At 33.2% G+C, this 26,076-nt stretch overlaps 2 protein-coding genes across 2 annotated transcripts in view; both read right to left on the bottom strand.

The window, feature by feature from the left end:
* The window catches only part of LOC134691303 (uncharacterized), a 259,838-nt gene that overhangs the window by 40,200 nt on the left and 193,562 nt on the right, over nucleotides 1–26,076 (bottom strand). The gene's annotated exons all lie outside the window — the stretch shown is intronic.
* LOC134691304 (inversin-like) lies at nucleotides 258–24,650 on the bottom strand. The gene is made up of 9 exons (XM_063551756.1): nucleotides 24,557–24,650; nucleotides 24,086–24,291; nucleotides 19,575–19,597; nucleotides 18,501–18,584; nucleotides 3,734–3,835; nucleotides 3,295–3,393; nucleotides 2,862–2,960; nucleotides 2,123–2,230; nucleotides 258–518 (listed from the first exon to the last, which is right to left on the bottom strand). The coding sequence occupies exons 3-9, from the start codon at nucleotides 19,590–19,592 to the stop codon at nucleotides 375–377; spliced, it is 654 nt and encodes a 217-aa protein (XP_063407826.1). The 5' UTR covers nucleotides 19,593–19,597; nucleotides 24,086–24,291; nucleotides 24,557–24,650; the 3' UTR covers nucleotides 258–374.

Raw genomic sequence — 26,076 nt, 5'->3', positions numbered from 1 at the left:
CGGACAGACTGATCACTATAGGGGGTCTGCCATTTGGCGGGGCCTAATTTAATTGTTTGACACAAGAAATATAATCAAAAAGGGTATACAGTTTAATTAAGCTTCACAACCTCATTTCAAAAAAATACAAGTGAGTACAATGCCCTTTTGCATTTATGTTGTTAAAACGACCATATATAGTTATTGACCTGCTGACCAGAAAAAAAAGATCGTTCAAAAAACGCTTTTAACTATTTGAAATTAACAAGCATATGCATACATTGTTTGCTAATTTCATTTATCTGCCAAAAATAAACGAAAATAAACACCCTGCGAAAATAACCCGCTATCTGGAACCCAACAGTGTTTAGTTTTACTGCTGGTAAGTGTATCCTCTACCTAACAGACTGTGTTTTGTACCTGATTTGTTCTAAGTGTAAGCATATGTAATTCAAAAGTATATGTACCTGTAAGTATTCCATCACTTCTTTATACTGCCCATTTTTTCCTGCTGCTGCTAGATCGTATGGAGTCTTACCCTGAAATATAGACAAATCTTTATATTGCCTTCATCTGTTAATTACAAAGAAGACTTTTGTAACACATATCATACAATAATCAAGACCAGTAGCAGCTGAGTGGTGTGTTATTTTGTTTTTACATGTGCTAACCATATCATGTTCATTTATAAAATATAACTCATGAACAACATTCTGATTATTTTTATAACTTTTTCTGTAGCCTTTAAGAAGAATTTTACCTTTTTTTCTTAAAGCATTTGAAATAATCTAAGTCTGTCAGCATTTGGTCTTTGTAATTTTTTTCGCGTTTTTTTTAAAAATCTGTTTATGCATCCTTATGTCTAGATGAGGGTTGTAGGATTAGGGGGTCTTTTTAACCTTTTTTTTTTTAAATTTTAGCACCTCATTTTTCTTTATTCTTTATATTTTTGCACCCCATTATTTTCTATTCATCATCTTTTTGCCCAATTCTCTCTTTTCCTGAAGTTTTTTTCTATCATTCATGATTTTTCTACTCTGTATACCCTATCCATATCCTCCTATAACTATATATTGTTATTGTACAGATTTCATAGTTTTTAGTTTTATCACTGACATCGTATAAATAAGGAAATACATAAATTATGGCACAGATGAGAGATTTTCTGCAACTAGATAGCTTAAATACAAAAATATGAAGAACTTTGCAGTCTTGAGGAGGCTGGGGCGTCTTCTATCTTGGATTTTGAAAAAAACAGACAACAAACAGTCTAAATCTTTAGTGAAATGTGCAAATTTCGAAAGTTGAATGTAATTTATGTGTAAGACTTTTCATGTTGATATAGAAAATTATGTGTTTTATCATATTGACGGCTATATTTTACAAAAAAACCCAGATTAGTGTTGTTTTAATAATTTATTTAAAACTTTGCCATATAAGGGGAGATAACTCAGAGAAAGTAACTTTTACAATAGAATGATTTTTTAATTATTTAATTATCAATATACGATGAACTTATTTTAATGTATTGCTTAAGACTATTTTGATACTATTTAATAACTTTGTTATCATTGTCACAACAACAGATTGGTGTGTGTGAGTCTTTTGACAGTTTGTTTGTTTACATTGGGTTTAATGACAACAAGTGTCATATTCAGGATATTGCGAGGTCTAATTTTGAATCAATACAAATGATTATTTTTGATATCAAAAACTATTTTATCCATTTACTTATAGGTTATTACTATTGCTTATTTTCCCTAAAACTGAGATATTCATATAATTTGGCTAACAAATTATGGAATAATAAAATTATCTCCTTTTAGTATAACTAATTACCCAAAAAGTGTTAGTGGTCTATACACAAAATCGTTTTATTTTTGAAGATTTTGAAAACAAATACTGGATTTCTTTTATATGATCATCTATGTTCACGTGTTTTATAGTAAAACTAAGTCATCCAAGTCTATAAAACACTTAAATATTTTTAGTTCAATTTAAAGGATCATATGACATATGTGTAACTATAACCTTGAGAAAAAAAATCCATTTGACCAAAAATATCTTAAACATCATTTTAGTGATGCATTATTTACTACATGTAGCAATAGTTGAATATTAGGCATTTACTATATAATATTACCTGATGTGTTTTAACCAAGGGACTGATATCTCCTTCTTCTACAAGACATCTTGTGGTCTGTAGATATCCCCACTCAGCAGCCAGATGTAAAGCTGTTTTTCCATCTACCTATAATAATACCAAATAACATGTAAATATTATGTACAATACTTTGTTATCAATATCAATAATATACAACATATCCTACAACTGACATTAAAACTTGTCTGATAAACTGGACAATGTTGTGTAATAAATATAAACAAAATGTATATCACATGAATCAGTGGTCAAAACTGAACAAAATGACCAGTCAAACTTGTATTCATATTGTACATAAACAACAAATAAACAACAAGTTTTTTTGTGGGATGTCAGACCTTCCATCAGAAATGTCATGTTAACAAAATAAAATATTTTTCATGAAATGCATAAAATATTTATATCAATGGATTCAGTGTAATGCACAGAGATAAATGAGATCTCACTTTATATAATTCTAGCAAGTATTTGTTGATATAATAATGAAATCTGTCTGATCAACATGGTTCAGAATAATTATCAATTTAAAAAAAAATAACTTTTTAAAAGAAATATGAAAAATAGTTACATTTCCTAATTAAGTACGAGGAGACAAGTAAAATGAGACCCCACTTAATATGATTCTGACAAATATTTGTTGTCCATTAAACCTGTCTAATTAACAACATGATTTTGTGTTGATTAAAAGTAAAGTGATCAGATTTAGTAGATAACATACATATGTGATATCTGTTTTACATCTGTTCTCCAGGAGAAGTTGACACACTTCCACATGTCCTTCACTGGCAGCCGACATTAATGCTGTCCATCCTCTAACCTGGAATAATACAACTGACATCAAAACTTGTCTGATAAACTTGACAATGTTGTGTAATAAATATAAACAGAAATAAACTGTCGCGTTAATTAAAACTGTCTGATTAACAACAGGATTTAGTGCAGATTCAGATTAATCATTAATTCTAATAAAATAATTTTTTTAAAGAAAAATTAAAAAAAGTTGTATTTTCTGATTCAGAACAATACTATGAGTAAAATGAGAACCCACTTTATATAATTATAACAAATATTTGTCCATTAAAACTGTCTAATTAACAACATGATTTTGTGTTGATTAAAAGTAATGTGATCAGATTTAGTAGATAACATACATCTGTGATATCTGTTTTACATCTGTTCTCCAGGAGAAGTCGACACACTTCCACATGTCCTCCCCTGGCAACCAACATTAATGCTGTCCATCCACCACCCTGGAATAATACAACTGACATCAAAACTTGTCTGATAAACTGCATGGACAATGTTGTGTAATAAATATAAACAAAAATGACCAGTCACATTGATTAAAACTGTCTGATTAACAACAGGATTTAGTGTAGATTCAGTTTGATCATAAATTTTATAAAAGTAAATTTTTCAAAGAAAAATGAAAAAAGATATATTTTCTGATTCAGAACAATACTATGAGTAAAATGAGACCCCACTTTATATGATTCTGACAAATATTAGTTGTCCGTTAAACCTGTCTAATTAACAACATGATTTTGTGTTGATTATAAGTAATGTGATCAGATTTAGTAGATAACATACTGATGTGATATCTGTTTCACATCTGTTTTCCAGGAGAAGTCGACAAACTTCCACATGTCCAAACCTGGCTGCCAACATTAATGCTGTCCATCCTCCATACTCCTGGAATAATACAACTGACATCAAAACTTGTCTGATAAACTGGACAATGTTGTGTAATAAATATTACCAAAAATAAATAGTCACATTAATTAAAACTGTCTGATTAACAACAGGATTTAGAATTTTAGTGTATATTCAGTAAAATCATTAATTGTAATAAAAATATTTTTTTCAAAAAAATATGAAAAAAGATATATTTTCTGATTCAGAACAATACTATGAGTAAAATAAGACCCCACTTTCATGACTTTATATGATTCTAACAAATATTTGTTGTCCATTAAACCTGTCTAATTAACAACATGATTTTGTGTGTAAAAAGGATTTAGTGTAGATTCCATTTAATCATTAATGTTAATAAAATAAATTATTCAAAAAAGCATGAAACAAGTTTTATTTCCTGATTTAGTTAAGAATTGAATGCTCTTTTTTGTAAATTTATTGGGGTGTAAAAGCGTTGAACGAAGTACATTTTGTATGAAGCACGGAAGCGCTTCATACTAAAAATGTGCGCACGGTCAACACTTTTACAACCCTATAAAGTTACAAAAGAAAGCATTCAATACTTATAATTACATTTTTACCTATAGGATCATGAAAACATGCCTTTTATCAAGTTTTTATTTCATTTACCTGTGCACTTTATTGTGGGACCTCGTGTCATCATGAATGAAAAGTTGCATTGTGTAATGCAATTGATTAAGGAATATCATGAGATTGCCAGTTAGCCAATCAGAATAACGTATTATAATGAAACATACATCTAATGTAATTATTACAACATAAAGAAAATGAGACCCTCTTTAAATAAAGATTATTATTATTATTATTATTATTCATACAAGCATTTGTTGTTCATTAAATATGTCTAATTAACAACAGGATTTAGTGCAGGTTCAGAATAATCATTAATCTAAAAAAAAAAAAAAAAAGAGTAGTATTTTCAGATTCAGAACAATTATATGAGTAAAACGGAATAAACATTTTATATGACTCTGACGACTATTTGTCCTTTTTACAAGATGTTTCTACATTATATCTTTATACATATCACTATCTGATCAAAGTTGTTAACACAACACCAAGTAAAACCTTAGTGTAAACAATTGTTTCTTGTCAAGAAGCAAAATAAGAACTTCACCATCCATAACTTAAACACAAACAAAAATATTTTAAAATAAAACTGTCTATTCAAATTCAGAATTTTGATTTAATGCTGATTCAGTATAATGAGTAAGTATCAGTTAACATACAGACCAATGGTATTTGAACAGTGCAGGGTTTATTATTCTGTGTTTTATTTTTAATACCAATGGTCTAGATAGACCAAGGGGGAATTGTACTAAAGCAAATATGGTTTAATCTCTCCAAATTTTGTGCCTGTACCAAATCAGACAACCCAGACCATGTATTGTTTGTTGTTATATTTGTCTATTTACTCTGAGTAGTCAGGTCCAGACCATGTGTTGTGTGTTGTTATATTTGTTTGTCTATATACTCACAGTTGTCAGGTTCAGACCATGTGTTGTTAGTTGTTATATTTGTATGTCTATTTATTCTGAGTAGTCAGGTCAGGTCCAGACCAAGTGTTGTTAGTTGTTATATTTGTATGTCTATTTACTATGAGTAGTCAGGTCCAGACCATATGTTGTTTGTTGTTATTTTTGTTTGTCTTTTTACTCTGAGTAGTCAGGTCAGGTCCAGACCATGTGTTGTGTGTTGTTATAATTGGTTGTCTATTTACTATGAGTAGTCATGTCCAGACCATGTGTTGTTTGTTGTTATTTTTGTTTGTCTATTTACTCTGAGTAGTCAAGTCAGGTCCAGACCATGTGTTGTGTGTTGTTATATTTGGTTGTCTATTTACTCTGAGTAGTCAGGTCCAGACCATGTGATGTTTGTTATATTTGTTTGTCTATTTACTCTCAGTAGTCAGGTCCAGACCATGTGTTGTTTGTTGTTATATTTGTTTGTCTATTACTCTAAGTAGTCAGGTCCAGACCATGTGTTGTTTGTTGTTATATTTGTTTGTTTATTTACTCTGAGTAGTCAGGTCAGGTCCAGACCATGTGTTGTGTGTTGTTATATTTGTTAGTCTATTTACTCTGATAGTCAGGTCCAGACCATGTGTTGTGTGTTGTTATATTTGTTTGTTTATTTACTCTGAGTAGTCAGGTCCAGACCATGTGTTGTGTGTTGTTATATTTGTTTGTCTATTTACTCTGAATAGTCAGGTCCAGACCATGTGTTGTAAGTTGTTATATATGTTTGTCTATTTACTCTGAGTAGTCAGGTCAGGTCCAGACCATGTGTTGTGTGTTGTTTTATTTATTTGTCTATTTACTCTGAGTTGTCAGGTCAGGTCCATGTATTGAGTGTTGTTATATTTGTTTGTCTATTTACTCTGAGTAGTCAGGTCAGGTCCATGTATTGTGTGTTGTTATATTTGTTTGTATAATTACTCTGAGTAGTCAGGTCCAGACCATGTGCTGTGTGTTGTTATATTTGGTTGTCTATTTACTCTGAGTAGTCAAGTCAGGTCCAGACCATGTGTTGTGTGTTGTTATATTTGTTTGTCTATTTACTCTGAGTAGTCAGGTCCAGACCATGTGTTGCGTTGTAATATTTGTTTGTCTATTTACTCTGAGCAGCTAGGTCCAGACCATGTGGTGTGTGTTGTTAAATTTGTCTATTTACTCTGAGTAGTCATGTCAATACCATGTGTTGTTTGTTGTTTTATTTGTTCGTCTATTTACTCTGAGTAGTCAGGTCAGGTCAAGTCCATGTGTTGTGTGTTGTTATAATTGTTTGTCTATTTACTCTGAGTAGTCAGGTCAGGTCCAGACCATGTGTTTGGTTTTATATTTGTTTGTCTATTTACTCTGAGTAGTCAGGTCCAGACCTTGGTTGTGTGTTGTTATATTTGTTTATTTACTCTCATTAGCTGTATGGCAGATTTTACAATAAGAAGGAATTATTGTTTTTTTGTATCCATCAAAAAAGCAATTGCTGAAACTGTGAAACAGACTGTGTAATGGAGTAATGCATTATGTTATTGAATAAAATGTGTCTTTCTGAGTAAATAAAAATAAAAATTACTCTGTGCTTGTGTTTTTTGTTAGAATTAGAGGGTTTTCAATTTCAAAATATTGGACATGGAATAGACATCATGACCTACTTTACTGACATCCAGCTTATTTGGAGTGGAATTTTGAAGTATTATTTATAAGTTGAGCCTTATCACATGGACTTATATTTTAATAAAAAGTCTTCTTTTGTGTTTTAATCATAACTTTAAGGCAGATTTTTATTGGTAAAGGCTAAAAAAGGTAGTTTAATAATATTGTTGCTAACGTCACGTCTTTTCCGTCCATTGTGGTATGTCACGATCGCAATTTTCTTGTTGGTTCTCAGACAGGCAATTGTAGTTATTTTTATCCCGGGTTTTATAAATAATTGAAAATAGCAATCATATTAAATTTGGATGACGTAAGGGGGTCAAAGGACTTGAGGAATCAATATCATTGGCTGTTTTATTTTTTGCGAACGTTACTACTTGAGGTTTCCGTCCAAATCAGTGTCACGTGAGCAACATATATTTAGATCTGTAACTCTCCTGTATAGGAGTTACGATATCGCCCTTTGCAGAATTAGATTCCGAGTCAGTTCCTTCACATGATGGGGTAGCAAAGAAGGTTAGTTGTATGTAATATCGTTACAAGAGGACCTTAAATGTATTCCGTCCATCAAAAAGACGTTCGCAACAAAACGTAATGTCATGATAGTAGATGTTGCTAATGTTACTATTACGAATTGGTTTCATGTGTATTCATTTGATATAAAGTACACCTGCAAATGACATTCTGTATATTTAGAAATTCTAAACCAGACTGTACAATTTTATTACTTCAGGCATATATTAAACATCACTGTGTGCATACATTTGAACTTTTAAAGATGTTGTTGCTCATGTTACATGTCCAAATGTCGCTAACGTTACTTATTTTTGTCTCCGTCACGTTAGCAACATGAAAGTAGGAGACAGAACACAATACTGTAAAATCTGCCTTATATATAGTCAGGACCAGACCATGTGTTGTGTGTTGTAATATTTGTCTATTTACTCTGAGTAGCTAGGTCCAGACCATGTGTTTGGTTGTTATACTTGTTTGTCTATTACTCTGAGTAGTCAGGTCCAGACCATGTGTTGTGTGTTGTAATATTTGTCTATTTACTCTCAGTAGTCAGGTCCAGACCATGTGTTGTGTGTTGTTATATTTGTTTGTCTATTTACTCTGAGTAGTCAGGTCAGGTCCAGGCCATGTGTTGTGTGATGTTATATTTGTTTGTCTATTTACTCTGAGTAGTCAGGTCAGGTCAAGACCATTCATTGTTAGTTGTTGTATTTGTTTGTCTATTTACTCTGAGTAGTCAGGTCAGGTCCGGACCATGTGTTGTTTCTTGTTATAGTTGTTTGTCTATTTATTCTGAGAAGTCAGGTCAGGTCCAGGCCATGTGTTGTGTGATGTTATATTTGATTGTCTATTTACTCTGAGTAGTCAGGTCAGGTCAAGACCATTCGTTGTTAGTTGTTATATTTGTTTGTCTATTTACTCTGAGTAGTCAGGTCCAGACCATGTGTTGTTTGTTGTATTTGTTTGTCTATTTACTCTGAGTAGTCAGGTCCAGACCATGTGTTGTTTGTTGTTATATTTGTTCGTCTATCTATGAGTAGTCAGGTCAGGTTCAGGACATGTGTTGTGTGATGTTATATTTGTTTGTCTATTTACTCTGAGTAGTCAGGTCAGGTCAAGACCATTCATTGTTAGTTGTTGTATTTGTTTGTCTATTTACTCTGAGTAGTCAGGTCAGGTCCAGATCATGTGTTGTTTCTTGTTATAGTTGTTTGTCTATTTTTTCTAAGTAGTCAGGTCAGGTCCAAGCCATGTGTTGTGTGATGTTATATTTGTTTGTTTATTTACTCTGAGTAGTCAGGTCAGATTCAAGATCATTCGTTGTTAGTTGTTATATATGTCTATTTACTCTGAGTAGTCAGGTCCAGACCATGTGTTGTTTGTTGTAATATTTGTCTATTTACTCTCAGTAGTCAGGTCCAGACCATGTGTTCTTAGTTGTTGTTGATATATTTGTATATTTGTCTATTTACTCTGAGTAGCTAGGTCCAGACCATGTGTTTGGTTGTTATACTTGTTTGTCTATTACTCTGAGTAGTCAGGTCCAGACCATGTGTTGTGTGTTGTAATATTTGTCTATTTACTCTGAGTAGTCAGGTCAGGTCCGGACCATGTGTTGTGTGTTGTTATATTTGTTTGCCTATTTACTCTGAGTAGTCAGGTCATGTCCAGGCCATGTGTTGTGTGATGTTATATTTGTTTGTCTATTTACTCTGAGTAGTCAGGTCAGGTCCGGACCATGTGTTGTTTCTCGTTATAGTTGTTTGTGTATTTATTCTGAGTAGTCAGGTCAGGTCCAGACCATGTGTTGTATGATGTTATATTTGTTTGTCTATTTACTCTGAGTAGTCCGGTCAGGTCAAGACCATTCGTTGTTAGTTGTTGTATTTGTTTGTCTATTCACTCTGAGTAGTCAGGTCAGGTCCAGACCATGTGTTGTTTGTTGTTATTTTTGTTTGTCTATTAACTCTCAGTATTCAGGTCCAACCATGTGTTGTGTGTTGTTATATTTGGTTGTCTATTTACTCATGAGTAGTCAGGTCCAGACCATGTGTTGTTTGTTGTTATATTTGTTCGTCTATCTATGAGTAGTCAGGTCAGGTCAAGTCCATGTGTTGTGTGTTGTTATATTTGTTTGTCTATTTACTCTGAGTAGTCAGGTCAGGTCCAGGCCATATGTTGTGTGATGTTATATTTGTTTGTCTATTTACTCTGAGTAGTCAGGTCAGGTCAAGACCATTCATTGTTAGTTGTTGTATGTGTTTGTCTATTTACTCTGAGTAGTCAGGTCAGGTCCAGATCATGTGTTGTTTCTTGTTATAGTTGTTTGTCTATTTATTCTAAGTAGTCAGGTCAGGTCCAAGCCATGTGTTGTGTGATGTTATATTTGTTTGTCTAGTTATATTTGTTTGTCTATTTACTCTGAGTAGTCAGGTCAGGTTCAAGACCATTCATTATTAGTTGTTTTATATGTCTATTTACTCTGAGTAGTCAGGTCTAGACCATGTGTTGTTTGTTGTAATATTTGTCTATTTACTCTGAGTAGTCAGGTCCAGATCATGTGTTGTTTGTTGTTATATTTGTTTGTCTATTTATTCTGAGTAGTCAGGTCAGGTATAGACCATGTGTTGTTTGTTGTTATATTTGTTTGTCTATTTACTGAGTAGTCAGGTCCAGGCGATGTGATGTTTGTTGTTATACTTGTTTGTCTATTTACTCTGAGTAGTCAGGTCCAGGCCATGTGATGTTTGTTGTTATACTTGTTTGTCTATTTACTCCGAGTAGTCAGGTCCAGACCATGTGTTGTTTGTTGTAATATTTGTCTATTTACTCTGAGTAGTCAGGTCCAGACCATGTGTTGTTTGTTGTTATATGTGTTTGTCTATTTACTCTGAGTAGTCAGGTCCAGACCATGTTTTGTAAGTTGTATTTGTTTGTCTATTTACTCTGAGTAGTCAGGTCAAGACCATGTGTTGTTTGTTGTTATATTTGTTTGTCATTTTACTCTGAGTAGTCAGGTCAAGACCATGTGTTGTTTGTTGTTATATTTGTTTGTCATTTTACTCTGAGTAGTCAGGTCAAGACCATGTGTTGTGTGTTGTTATATTTGTATGTCTATTTACTCTGAGTAGTCAGGTCCAGACCATGTGTTGTTTGTTGTTATATTTGTTTGTCTATTTACTCCGAGTAGTCAGGTCTAGACCATGTGTTGTTAGTTGTTGTATTTGTAGGTCTAATTACTCTGAGTTGTCAGGTCCAGACCATGTGTTCTTATTTCTTGTATTTTTATGTCTATTAACTCTGAATAGTCAGGTCCAGACCATGTGTTGTGTGCTGTTATATTTGTTTGTCTATTTACTCTTGAGTAGCCAAGTCCAGACCAAGTGTTGTTAGTTGTTATATTTGTTTGTCTTTTTACTCTGAGTAGTCAGGTCCAGACAATATGATGTAAGCTGTTGTATTTGTGTGTCTATTTGCTCAGAGTAGTCAGGTCCAGACCATGTGTTGTGTGTTGTTATTGATGTATTTTTATTTACTCTGAGTAGTCAGGTCCAGACCATGTTCTTAGTTGTTGTATTTTTATGTCTATTTACTCTTGAGTAGTCCAGTTCAGACCATGTGTTGTTAGTTGTTGTATTAGTGTGCCTAATTACTCGGGAGTAATAAGGTCCAGACAATGTGCTGTAAGCTGTTGTACTTGTTTATTTACTATGAATAGTCATGTCCAGACCATGTGTTGTCAGTTGTTGTATTTGTGTGTCTATTTGCTCTGAGTAGTCAGGTCCAGACCATGTGTTGAGTATTGTTATATTTTTGTGTCTATTTGCTCTGAGTAGTCAGGTCCAGACCATGTTTTGTCTGTTGTTATAGTTGTTTGTCTATTTACTCTGAGTAGTCAGGTCAGGTCCAGGCCATGTGTTGTGTGATGTTATATTTGTTTGTCTATTTACTCTGAGCAGTCAGGTCCAGACCATGTGTTGTTTGTTGTAATATGTGTTTGTCTATTTACTCTAAGTAGTCAGGTCCAGACCATGTGTTGTGTGTTGTTATATTTGTTTGTCTATTTACTCTGAGTAGTCAGGTTTAGACCATGTGTTGTGTGTTGTCATATTTGTTTGTCTTTTCACTCTGAGTAGTCAGGTTTAGACCATGTGTTGTGTGTTGTTATATTTGTTTGTCTTTTCACTCTGAGTAGTCAGGTCCAGACCATGTGTTGTGTGTTGTCATATTTGTTTGTCTTTTCACTCTGAGTAGTCAGGTCCAGACCATGTGTTGTGTGTTGTCATATTTGTTTGTCTTTTTACTCTGAGTGGTCAGGTCCAGACCATGTGTTGTTTGTTGTTATATTTGTTTGTCTTTTCACTCTGAGTAGTCAGGTTTAGACCATGTGTTGTGTGTTGTTATGCTTGTTAGTATATTTACTCTGAGTAGTCAGGTCCAGACCATGTGTTGTTTGTTGTTATGCTTGTTAGTATATTTACTCTGATTAGTCAGGTCCAGACCATGTGTTGTTTGTTGTTATATTTGTTTGACTATTTACTCTGAGTAGTCAGGTCCAGACCATGTGTTGTTTGTTGTTATATTTATTTGTCTTTTCACTCTGAGTAGTCAGGTCCAGACCATATGTTGTTTGTTGTTATACTTGTTTGTCTATTTACGCTGAGTAGTCAGGTCCAGACCATGTTTTGTAAGTTGTATTTGTTTGTCTATTTACTCTGAGTAGTCAGGTCCAGACCATGTGTTGTGTGTTGTTATATTTGTTTGTCTATTTACTCTGAGTAGTCAGGTCCAGACCATGTGTTGTTTGTTGTATTTGTTTGTCTATTTACTCTCAGTAGTCAGGTCCAGTCCAAGTGTTGTGTGTTGTTATATTTGTTTGTCTATTTACTCTGAGTAGTCAGGTCCAGACCATGTGTTGTTTGTTGTTATATTTGTTTGACTATTTACTCTGAGTAGTCAGGTCCAGACCATGTGTTGTTTGTTGTTATATTTGTTTGTCTTTTCACTCTGAGTAGTCAGGTCCAGACCATATGTTGTTTGTTGTTATACTTGTTTGTCTATTTACGCTGAGTAGTCAGGTCCAGACCATGTTTTGTAAGTTGTATTTGTTTGTCTATTTACTCTGAGTAGTCAGGTCCAGACCATGTGTTGTGTGTTGTTATATTTGTTTGTCTATTTACTCTGAGTAGTCAGGTCCAGACCATGTGTTGTTTGTTGTATTTGTTTGTCTATTTACTCTCAGTAGTCAGGTCCAGTCCAAGTGTTGTGTGTTGTTATATTTGTTTGTCTATTTACTCTGAGTAGTCAGGTCCAGACCATGTGATGTTTGTTGTTATATTTGTTTGTCTTTTTACTCTGAGTAGTCAGGTCCAGACCATGTGTTGATTGTTGTTATATTTGTTTGTCTATTTACTCTGAGTAGTCAGGTCCAGACCATGTGTTGTTAGTTGTTATATTTGTTTGTCTATTTACTCTGAGTAGTCAGGTCCAGACCATGTGTTGTTTGTTGTTATATTTGTTTGTCTTTTCACTCTGAGTAGTCAGGTCCAGACCATATGTTGTTTGTTGTTATACTTGTTTGTCTATTTACGCTGAGTAGTCAGGTCCAGACCATGTTTTGTAAGATGTATTTGTTTGTCTATTTACTCTGAGTAGTCAGGTCCAGACCATGTGTTGTGTGTTGTTATATTTGTTTGTCTATTTACTCTGAGTAGTCAGGTCCAGACCATGTGTTGCTTGTTGTATTTGTTTGTCTATTTACTCTCAGTAGTCAGGTCCAGTCCAAGTGTTGTGTGTTGTTATATTTGTTTGTCTTTTTACTCTGAGTAGTCAGGTCCAGACCATGTGTTGTTAGTTGTTATATTTTTATGTCTATTTACTCTGAATAGTCAGGTCCAGACCATGTGTTGTTTGTTGTTATATTTGTTTGTCTATTTACTCTTGAGTAGCCAAGTCCAGACCAAGTGTTGTTAGTTGTTATATTTGTTTGTCTTTTTACTCTGAGTAGTCAGGTCTAGACAATGTGCTGTAAGCTGTTGTACATGTTTATTTACTATGAGTAGTCAGTTCCAGACCATGTGTTGTTAGATTTGTTTGTCTATTTGCTCTGAGTAGTCAGGCCCAGACCATGTGTTGTGTGTTGTTATTTATGTATTTTTATTTACTCTGAGTAGTTAGGTCCAGACCATGTGTTCTTAGTTGTTGTATTTTTATGTGTTTTTACTCTGAGTAGTCCAGTTCAGACCATGTGTTGTTAGTTGTTGAATTAGTAGCCAGACAATGTGCTGTAAGCTGTTGTACTTGTTTATTTACTATGAGTAGTCAGGTCTAGACCATGTGTTGTCAGTTGTTGTTTTTGTGTGTCTATTTGCTCTGAGTAGTCAGGTCCAGACCATGTGTTGAGTGTTGTTATATTTTTGTGTCTATTTGCTCTGAGTAGTCAGGTCCAGACCATGTTTTGTCTGTTGTTATAGTTGTTTGTCTATTTACTCTGAGTAGTCAGGTCAGGTCCAGGCCATGTGTTGTGTGATGTTATATTTGTTTGTCTATTTACTCTGAGTAGTAGGTCAGGTCCAGACCATTCGTTGTTAGTTGTTGTATTGGTTTGTCTATTCACTCTGAGTAGTCAGGTCAGGTCCAGACCATGTGTTGTTTGTTGTTATTTTTGTTTGTCTATTTACTCTCAGTTTTCAGGTCCAACCATGTGTTGTGTGTTGTTATATTTGTTTGTCTATTTACTCTCAGTATTCAGTTCCAAACCATGTTTTGTCTGTTGTTATAGTTGTTTGTCTATTTACTCGGAGTAGTCAGGTCAGGTCCAGGCCATGTCTTGTGTGATGTTATATTTGTTTGTCTTTTTACTCTGAGCAGTCAGGTCCAGACCATGTGTTGTGTGTTGTTATATTTGTTTGTCTATTTACTCTGAGTAGTCAGGTCCAGACCATGTGATGTTTGTTGTTATATTTGTTTGTCTTTTTACTCTGAGTAGTCAGGTCCAGACCATGTGTTGATTGTTGTTATATTTGTTTGTCTATTTACTCTGAGTTGTCAGGTCCAGACCGTGTGTTGTTAGTTGTTATATTTGTTTGTCTTTTTACTGAGTAGTCAGGTCCAGACCATGTGTTGTTAGTTGTTATATTTTTATGTCTATTTACTCTGAATAGTCAGGTCCAGACCATGTGTTGTTTGTTGTTATATTTGTTTGTCTATTTACTCTTGAGTAGCCAAGTCCAGACCAAGTGTTGTTAGTTGTTATATTTGTTTGTCTTTTTACTCTGAGTAGTCAGGTCTAGACAATGTGCTGTAAGCTGTTGTACATGTTTATTTACTATGAGTAGTCAGTTCCAGACCATGTGTTGTTAGTTGTTGTATTTGTTTGTCTATTTGCTCGGAGTAGTCAGGTCCAGACCATGTGTTGTGTGTTGTTATTTATGTATTTTTTTTTACTCTGAGTAGTCAGGTCCAGACCATATGTTCTTAGTTGTTGTATTTTTATGTGTTTTAACTCTGAGTAGTCCAGTTCAGACCATGTGTTGTTAGTTGTTGAATTAGTATGTCTAATTACTCAGGAGTTATAAGGTCCAGACAATGTGCTGTAAGCTGTTTTTCTTGTTTATTTACTATGAGTAGTCAGGTCTAGACCATGTGTTGTCAGTTGTTGTTTTTGTGTGTCTATTTGCTCTGAGTAGTCAGGTCCAGACCATGTGTTGAGTGTTGTTATATTTTTGTGTCTATTTGCTCTGAGCAGTCAGGTCCAGACCATGTTTTGTCTGTTGTTATAGTTGTTTGTCTATTTACTCTGAGTAGTCAGGTCAGGTCCAGGCCATGTGTTGTGTGATGCTATATTTGTTTGTCTATTTACTCTGAGTAGTAGGTCAGGTCCAGACCATTCGTTGTTAGTTGTTGTATTTGTTTGTCTATTCACTCTGAGTAGTCAGGTCAGGTCCAGACCATGTGTTGTTTGTTGTTATTTTTGTTTGTCTATTTACTCTCAGTATTCAGGTCCAACCATGTGTTGTGTGTTGTTATATTTGTTTGTCTATTTACTCTCAGTATTCAGGTCCAGACCATGTGTTGTGTTTTGTTAAATTTGTCTATTTACTCTGAGTAGTCAGGTCCAGACCATGTCTTGATTGTTGTTATATGTGTTTGTCTATTGACTTTAGAGTAGTCAGGTCCAGACCATGTGTTGTTATATTTATTTGTCTATTTACTCTTGGTAGTCAGGTCCAGACCATGTGTTGTTTGTTGTTATATTTGTTTATCTATTTATTCTGAGTAGTCAGGTCAGGTTCAGACCATGTGTTGAGTGTTTTTATATTTGTTTGTCTATTTACTCTGGGTAGTCAGGTCAGGTCCAGACCATGGGTTGTGTGTTGTTATATTTATTTGACTATTTACTCTGAGTAGTATGGTTAGGTCCAGACTATGTGTTGTATGTTGTTATATTTGCTTGTTTATTTACTCTTAGTAGTCAAGTCAAATCCATGTATTGTGTGTTGTTATATTTATTTTTTTCTATTTACTCTCAGTAGTCAGGTCCAGACCATTTGTTGTGTATTGTTATATTTGTTTGTCTATCTACTCTGAGTAGTCAGGTCCAGACCATGTGTTGTTTGTTATATTTGTTTGTCTATTTACTCTGAGTAGTCAGGTCCAGTCCATGTATTGTGTGTTGTTATATTTGTTTGTCTTTTTACTCTGAGTAGTCAGGTCTGGTCCAGACCAAGTGTTGTTTGTTATTATATTTATTTTTCTATTTACTCTGAGTAGTCAGGTCCAGGCCATGTGTTGTTAGTTGTTATATTTGTTTGTCTATTTACTCTGAGTAGTCAGGTCCAGTCCATGTATTGTGTGTTGTTATATTTGTTTGTCTATTTACTCTGAGTAGTCAGGTCCAGACCATGTGTTGTGTGTTGTTATATTTGTTTGTCTATTTACTATGAATAGTCAGGTCCAGACCATGTGTTGTGTGTTGTTATATTTGTTTGTCTATTTACTCTGAGTAGTCAGGTCAAGTCCATATATTGTGTGTTGTTATATTTGTTGTCTATTTACTCTGAGTTGTCAGGTGCAGAACATATGTTAGTATTAATTTGTCAGTCTTATGCCGTAAACTTGATGCTCCGCAGGGAGACAGCTTTATACGACCGTATAGGTCGAACCTTGAACAGTGGGGGCAAGTATTGACACAACATTTAAGCTTGATACAGCTCTGAATTTGGATTGTGATTAAATAGATGACACAACATAGGTTTCTGTCATTTTCAATTTTAGACCCTTTAGACCTCAATGTGGACAAATTTGATAACCGGGCCCAAATATTAAAAATCTAAATACATGGTTAGATTCAACGTATTGAAGAACCCCATATATTGAATTTTCGGACCCCGATTTGGACCAACTTGAAAACTGGGCCCATAATCAAAATCTAAGTACATGTTTAGATATAGCATATCAAGAACCCCAAGAATTCAATGTTTGTTAAAATTAAACTCAGTTTAATTTTAGACCCTTTGGACCTTAATGTAGACCAATTTGAGAACAGGACCAAAAATTAAGAATCTATATACACGGTTATATTTGGCATATATATCAAAGAACCCCAATAATTCATTTTTTGATGAAATCAAACAAAGTTTAATTTTGGCCCCTTTTGGCCCCTCATTCCAGAACTGTTAGGGCCAAAACTCCAAAAATCAATCCCAACCTTCCTTTTGTGATCATAAACCTTGTGATAAAATTTCATAGATTTCTATTTACTTATACTAAAGTTATTGTGCAAAAACCAAGAAAAATGCTTATTTGGGACCTTTTGTGGCCCCTAATTCCTAAACTGTTGAAACTAAAACTCCCAAAATGAATCCCAACCATCCTTTGATGGTCATAAACCTTGTATTTAAATTTCATAGATTTCTTTTTACTTATACTAAAGTTATAGTGCGAAAAACCAAATGTATTCAGATGACGACGACGCCGCCAACGTCATACCAATATACAACAATATTTTTTTAAATTTTGGCAGTCATATAGAAATGGTATGTTTCACATTTAGTGCAGTACTCTGATTACATGTATGTTTTCAGTGTTGTGTCATGATGTGTCTCATTTTCTGTGTGGAACATCAGTGGTGTGTCATGTTCTGTGTTGAACATCAGTGTTGTGTCCTAATATGTGTCATGTTCTGTGTTGAACATGAGTGTTGTGTCATGTGTCTCATGTTCCGTGTTGAACATCAGTGTTGTTTCATGTTGTCTCTCATGTTCTGTGTTGAACTTCAGTGTTGTGTCATGATTCATATTCGTATTGAGCTAAACACCATGGTTGTGTCATGATGTGTCCCATGTTCTGTGTTGAACATCAGTGTTGAACATCAGTGTTGTGTCATGATATGTCTCATGTTTTGTGTTGAACATCAGTGTTGTGTCATGGTGTGTCCCATGTTCTGTGTTGAACATCAGTGTTGTGTCATGATGTGTCCCATGTTCTGTGTTGAACATCAGTGTTGTGTCATGATGTCATATTGTGTGTCAAACACCAGTGGTGTGTCAAGATGTGGCTTATGTATTGTGTTGAACATCAGTGTTGTGTCATGGTGTGTCCCATGTTCTGTGTTGAACATCAGTGTTGAACATCAGTGTTGTGTCATGATGTCATATTATGTGTCAAACACCAGTGGTGTGTCAAGATGGGACTCACGTTTTGTGTTGAACATAACTGTAGTGTCCTGATGTGTTACATGTTCTGTGTTTAACACCAGTGCTGTGTCATGATGTGTCTCATGTTCTGTGTTGAAAATTAGTGTTAAGTCATAATGTATCATGTTTTGTGTTGAACACCATTGTTGTGTCATGATAAGTTTACCTACTATGTTACAAGTTTACCTACTTGATATTCAATGTTACAAGTTTACCTACTTGATATTCAATGTTACAAGTTTACCTATTTGATAGTCAATGTTACAAGTTTACCTTTCGATAATCAATGTTAGCTCCGTTTGCTAGGCAAAGCTTCAATTCTGCTACTCTTCCTATTGTAGCAGCTTCAAGGAGTTTCTGTACGTAAGAAATGGAGTTTACATTTAACAGAATGTAAAGAAAGTAGTAACTGAAATGTTTTTCTAGCTAACACCAGACAATAACTATTAAATGCCAGAAAATAACTATACTTTAGAATGACTGATTTTGATTGCTTAATACAAGGGAGACATTGTAGTCTTTAGTATACAATAATGTGACAAACAATAGTTGGGGGGGGGGGGGGGGGGGGGGATTGAAAGTGTCAAAAAATATATTGTTTTGTCAAAAGAGGTAGTGAAAAAGAAAATAGACCAAGGGGAAACCCTGCTTATGATTACATTGTATACTGTTCCTAAGTTTTGAAGAAGAAAAATTATTTTTTAAAAACATTTCATTCTCACATAAAAAAGTTAATCTGAGTGAAATTTGTGTTTCAATATTTTCAATATTAACATGCAATGTATAACAACTTGGAAAGGAGCAGTGTAATATTTGTATGTTTGATGATAAATTAATAAATAGTGACTATTCAATGATCAAATAGCCTTTTTGTCAGTGGGGACATATTTGACATTATGTGTTTTTACAGGTGTTAATCACTACTTCAAAGTTTTATGACAAACAATAGGTAAGCTTGGGTAATTAAAATGAATAGACCTCTTTTGAGTTCGTTGCATTTCCGTCAAAAACTTTTGGTTTTAGTGAACATCATTCATGCGTTTAGGGGTCTTCGTCACTTCTTTCCCATGTTGAGCTAGCAGTTAAAAAATATAATGCTGTATTGCACGAGATATAATGGTTACAGTATTTTGTTCATAAAAAAGCTTCTGTCCAAGTTTCTTAAAATTCCATGAAGGTTTGACAAAAAAAATTGATGTCTAAAAAAAATATTTAACAACAGAATGAACCTTAATGTGACGCCATCGAGGGAATCTAGGATCACATTGTCTCGCTTTTGCGACATAAATGTTGCAGGCTCGACAAAAATCACTCGACTGTTTGACTTTAAAGAAGAAAACATCTTACCTCATTCCAATCTTCCATATTTCCTAAAATAGAAAAATAAATGTATAAATCTGTTGAGTAATAATTGCCAGGCTAATTGTTTCTGCTAATTGAAAATTATCACTAACCACAACTCTGAAATGGTAAATACTGAAATAAGTGATACTGAGCCTCACCTGTGTTTAGTGCTCAATAAAATACCTTTTTAACATTTCAGTTGTTTTTTCTTTATGATCCAGATACCAAAAAATCTTTTAATTTTCCAATGATCAAGGACCATAACTCTAGAAAGGAACAAACCAAAATGACTGAAATAAAATTTCATCATTCCCTAAAGTACAAAAAACTCACTGAAAAATTTCAGGAAGTGATTCTCTTTTTACCATCTGGAAACCCGATTCTGGTAAAAAGAAAGAAAGACTGCCTACCTTCCCAATATAAGCTATTGTAGTTGTAAATTAATCATGGTGAATGAATATGAATTTTAATTTATTACACTAATAACTTTTTACAGAATGTGTCATAAAATATTGAATATGTCCTTATTACATATGTTTTCAAACATTCTGATATTTTATGTCCTTATTACATACCATATGATTATAAACATTCTGATATTTTGTGTCCTTTGTGCTAATTTAATATACCAATGTGCCCCCTTATTCAATAAGCAGGTCTTTTGTGGTAATCCTACGGGTTTAGAGCTTCACCAAATACAGCCAAAAGGGGGGGGGGGGGTTGTAAAAATAATATGGCTCTACACCGGCAAATAAACATCAACAACTGATAGTCTCTTAAAAAGGTGCATTGTTTTTTTCAATGTGATATCAAAATGAGTTTGCCTTCCGTATTTTAGCACTCTTTTTTTGGATATTGATTCAATTCTGACAAAATTTTCATTCATACGGCAAATATATTTGGGTTGGACAGATCATTCACACATCCTACAGCTCATCAGTCAAAAGTCAGACTATTAAAGAGTGTATGGTACAGCTTTTCAACAATGAGAAGTGAACACCTTAGTTACCTATACCTTTTTGGAAGTACACCACTAATTCATGGTCCCATTGCTTTCTATGTTAAATTCCTCCGTTTCAAGCAGGCACACCTCTTTTATCTTAAGTTCAAATAAAGTGGCAATCATTGCATTTCAAAGCAACACTTTATGGTGTCTTGTACTGAAAAAATCAACATACCTTGCATGGCATATAAGAAAGAACTGGTTCCCGGAACTTCAGATGTACCAAAACAGGTACTTCAGATCTGACAAACAGACAAAATGTACCCTCTTTTTAAAATTTGATGCAGTTTTTTTAATATTCAAAACTAAAAGTCCAAAAGTGTTCTACAATGATCACCAGTCCTTCAGCTTTCATTTGATACCAAAAATACCTAAATTTTCTACATATTTTGAAAGTTACACTCATGCGTAGGAACTATTTTCTGTTAAATATGTACTACTTTCTGGTATGTGCTTTCTGGCCGGGCCTGAATTAGTGGTGTTACACCTATAACAGAACCAAACTTGCTATATTGACTTGAGTATTACTTTTTTTTCATTCTATGATCTTTTTCAAGCAATAAAAAACATATAATGCTTTAGTCCAAAGACTATTTTGTTACTTCAAAACTCAAATTGGACTTAATAGCTTGTAGTAACATATGGGTTATTCAAAGAAAACTGCATATGTATATTACCAGTGGCCAATATATTTTTTTTATTCTCAATATCATTGTTTTATTTATTAATTTCTATAAGGAAAGCTATGTGCTTACTAAAAGTCATATTTTTATCAGAGGTTCTTCATTAAATAAAAATATATTAGTCCAAACTTAAGACATAAATGAGAAATTATCCCCCCTTTTTTCTTGAAATTCAAAAAAGGCTTTTTTTTGTATGAACCATAAATTCTGTGGTAAAACATAGATTAATAAGAGCAATGTATATATCCCTCAGCTAGATAACTTGCTAAACTGGTTCAAAATTGCATGCACAGTGAGATTTTATAATTCTTATATGAGTATATATACCATTTGCCTAGATTGTAAAAGGCTACCATAAGAAAAACACAAAATCTTGAAAAATCTTTTGACCAAGAGCTATTCTATTCCATATACAAGTCATAAAATACATGTTTAATGGATTTCAATCAGAAAAAATGCAAAAATAAGAAATTGGAGTCAAGTCCTAACTGCATGCATGTTGTATGACCATAAAAGGCTAACATATTTGAGTATGCCAATTTAAGAGCTTAAATTTCCAATAAGCAGGTTAGTTTACCAAAAAAAGATGATTAAACATGATTACTAACATCATATTTGACTTATTTTCATTGGAATAGGTACAACTTCTAAAAATTGGATTTCTGGTGATTCTCTGTAATAGGAAGTACACCACTAATTCATGGTCCCATTGCTTTCTATGTTAAATTCCTCCGTTTCAAGCAGGCACACCTCTTTTATTTTAAGTTCAAATAAAGTGGCAATCATTGCATTTCAAAGCAACACTTTATGGTGTCTTATACTGAAAAAATCAACATACCTTGCATGGCATATAAGAAAGAACTGGTTCCCGGAACTTCAGATGTACCAAAACAGGTACTTCAGATCTGACAAACAGACAAAATGTACCCTCTTTTTAAAATTTGATGCAGTTTTTTTAATATTCAAAACTAAAAGTCCAAACTGGTATGTGCGTTCTGGCCGGCCTGAATTAGTGGTGTTACACCTTTATCTTTACATGTGTACTAGTATTCAGAATATTTTAAGTCTATACACAATTATATTACTTTTTTATCATGAAATCAACAAAGTATTTAACAAAACAATCCATATTTGAATTATAAACCATCTAAGCCAGGTATTAACTTTCCGGCGACTTCAGCTTTATGACAATAGAAAGGCAAAGCAGCAGCAAATATATTTTTTTTAATTATAGGTTAACTAGACAATGGCATCAGCCTCCCAAACATGAGACAGATTTTTACAATTTGACAAAAGATAAGATTTTTTCAAAAAGGCAGAATCATTCAAAACCCAAAAGGAACTAGCAAATAATTTATAAATATATCATGTGTCTGGAAATTTATTTGGGAGCTCTTGTCCCAGGAGAAATATAATTGTAATTTTAATTGTGCAGAAAAAAATTTACCTGCCCTGAATTTCCCAACAAATAATGAAAGTAATTCAATATAAGCTTGTATTGAAGCAAAATAAATGATATTTGTAATATGTTTGTATATATAAAATGGGGTTAAACATCAATGACATTTCTTCACTGGAGAGCCAGGGGAAATTTATAGGCTACGTCTATAATTCTTGATTCTGTTTTCTTTTTTATATTGCCCGTCTTTCTCTGCCTGCATTTTCTGATTTTTACTCGACTCATCAAAAGTATTTTCGTTCCTTTTGTCTTGATTACCCGATGTATCTGTTTTTAGCAGGTTTTATCCATCTCGATAGAAACTCAGTCGAGAAAAATTAAAATGACACCTCCCTTGGATAAGGCATAAATCGATATATCTTAATAGACGATTACTGGTAAATGGTCAAAGATAACGTAATGTTTATGATAACTGGGATTGCATACTTATTATTTTTTTATTTTGGTAATTAATCTACTTCCTGATTTATTTAATTCATGAACATTGCTGTTTTGGCTTAAATATGTTTTTCACATGATGATCATTATAACCTTAGCAATTTTCAAAATTCTTAGGCGACTTAAATCGTCATTTCGCAGGCAAGATTATGGCATGCATAGGTTTCAAATAACAAAAATAATATATCTTAATGAGCTGTGAAAATAACATTGTTGTAATATATATATTTTTTTCTATATCTTATAAACATATCAATGTTTGTGTTATTTCCTGTTTCAACAAAACAAATTGCTTGTTTCTGAATCCCTAATATTATTTCATTGTATAATATGTTTAATGTTGATTTATCTGAATAAATATTGTTTAAACTAAAATAACTATGAACAATCAAGGTATATTTTTTAATTATTTCATTAACAAATGATTAACATGAATAAACCCTTACTTGTATGGCCAGTGTCATGAAAATCTAGACCTTGTCATTTGAAGATATTATGTATTTATTGACTATATATTGACCTCTACATATTTCCTTGCTTTATATAGTTCTTGCTTTGTTGGGTTGCGTTCTCATAGATATATACTGTTGAAATATTGCGGGAGTTATAATGTTGTGTTGTATCTGTTTAATATAGGGTTGATATCAGTGTGATGTACACAATGTAGCCTTAGCACTCATTTTTTTTCTATCCTTTTCCCGAAGTTCACACATAAGTTTAACTATCTATTTTTTAAGCAAAATAATTTTGCAATGATGTCATGTTCGTGTTTGCCTCATCTACTATAAAATATTGGTCTTGGGTAGTATGATTATGAATGTTGAAACTATTCAGTTGATTATCTCCCCTTATAGAGTTTGAATATTTTACATTCGAAAAACAAATTTCAGTATTAAAATGATCCTATATAGTTCACATTTGATGTACTTACCTATAACAACAGCCTGCCTGGACAGGGATTAAATCCACTGGACGAGGATCAACTTGACTGGACAGGGAACAAATCCACTGGACAAGGTTCAACTTGACTGGACAAGGATCAACTTGACTGGACAGGGATCAACTCCACTGGACAAGGATCAACTTGACAGGACAACTCCGACAAGGAATAACTTGACTGGACAGAGATTGACTTGACTGGACAGGGATCAAATAAATACTGATGATCTATGTTTAAAATGAGAATATGAATGTTTCTATTTCAGGTTGGAATAAAATTATAACATATTATAAAGATGCTTGTCTATCATTGTCTATTGTTTGATACAGATTTGACCTCTTTGATTGATTGGATGCTGTCTCATTAATATAGACCCCTGAACCTTCACTTTTACAAGAAGTTTTAGGGTCTTGTTTATTTCATAAATAAAAACTAGTGTTGTGATATTTTGAATGTAAATACCTATAATAGGAAGTCAACTGGCAAGGATCACATTGACTGGACAATGGTCACACGGACTGGACATTAAACACAAAGACTGGACAATTATCAAATAAAAAACAATAATCATGATGATAGACATTATAGATGTTCAAACTGAAAATATAAATGAAATAAAAACAACACGTTACAGACACTAATCTATTTTAAAATAAAATGTTGATCTTTGTTGTTGATTGTTTGCTGTCTCATCTTACAATCATAAAGAACAATTAGATTTCTACATGTTCTAATTAGTTAACAACACTTTTTGTAATGCTTGCAATGTTTAATTAGTTTCAACTTCCAAGTACAATCAATTGTGTTATTGTGTCAGTTTATTTTTTGTATCCCATCACAAAAGTTGCTAAGTGCAAAATTTTAACCTTGTTCTAAAAGAATTAATACAAACACTGGTCTAATGCTATTTAGAATGAATCCTATAGCTCTGGATTATCTCCCCTTTAATACAAACACTGGTCTAGTGCTATTTAGAATATATCCTATAGCTCTGGATTATCTCCCCTTTAATACAAACACTGGTCTAGTGCTATTTAGAATGAATCCTATAGCTCTGGATTATCTCCCCTTTAATTCACATTTACAATTTCAATATAAATCTGATTTTCATTTGATAAAAAAATCATTAAACATTCCAATACAATATCAATGTAATGTTCACTGACCTATAGATAGTAATACATTGACTGGATCTTGAATCAATAAATACTAACAGTAGATCTTCAAACTGAAAATATAAAAAAAATACATGTAGCTCAATTTCAGTTTGTTTCACGTTTATATAAATATTGGTAAACTTTCCCTGAACTTTTATGTACCTGTCATGAATTAAAAAAGAAAAGGTACATGTACCATACAAAGCTTAGCGGAAAGTTTTTAGGACATATTCATTATAGCATGAAGGCCTGTTATAGTCATTTTGTGTCCTGTTGATCTAACATTAATACATGTAGTTAACCTTTTAATTCTGAATATTAAGTCTGTAAATATATTTCTAGTTTCACAAAGAGAAAACATCAATTGCATCTTCCTCACTTGCTATTAATCGGTCAATTATCATATATCTAGCAGGACACAATTTACCTGAATCACTTTCCTCCTTTTTATAAAACAGAGCTATGTAGGCCACATGTATATATCTAACAGGACACAATTTACCTGAATCACTTTCCTCCTTTCTATATAACAGATCTATGTAGGACACATATATATATATCTAGCAGGACATTATTGTTTTTATATTTCTGTTCTCTTATCTTCAGCGTTCAATACTTTTTAGACCTAAAAAAAGAGTATATAAATAACATTTTGTTTGTGCTGAAAAATAACAAATCTAGTCCCAGTTTCAATTCTAAAATCAAATAGTTCCCCCTTTATACATGTTATAAACACATTAGACATGCATGTGTCTGTCTCAAGTCAAGAAGATTAACGCAAGTTGCGGGGCCATGAAAATGAGACTTGCTTTTGTAACGGTTTAT

This window comes from Mytilus trossulus, chromosome 11 (genome assembly GCF_036588685.1).
Source record: "Mytilus trossulus isolate FHL-02 chromosome 11, PNRI_Mtr1.1.1.hap1, whole genome shotgun sequence".
Taxonomy (NCBI): Eukaryota; Metazoa; Mollusca; class Bivalvia; order Mytilida; family Mytilidae; genus Mytilus; species Mytilus trossulus.
The sequence above is the reverse complement of the archived record's forward strand: the minus strand, read 5'-3'. Positions and strand labels throughout refer to the sequence as shown.

Coding starts and splice junctions, on each gene's coding strand:
- LOC134691304 (XM_063551756.1), bottom strand. Junction 3,394..3,733: donor GTGAAACAGATATCACATCA/GTATGTTATCTA, acceptor GTATTATTCCAG/GGTGGTGGATGGACAGCATT. Junction 2,231..2,861: donor GTAAAACAGATATCACATAT/GTATGTTATCTA, acceptor GTATTATTATAG/GTAGATGGAAAAACAGCTTT.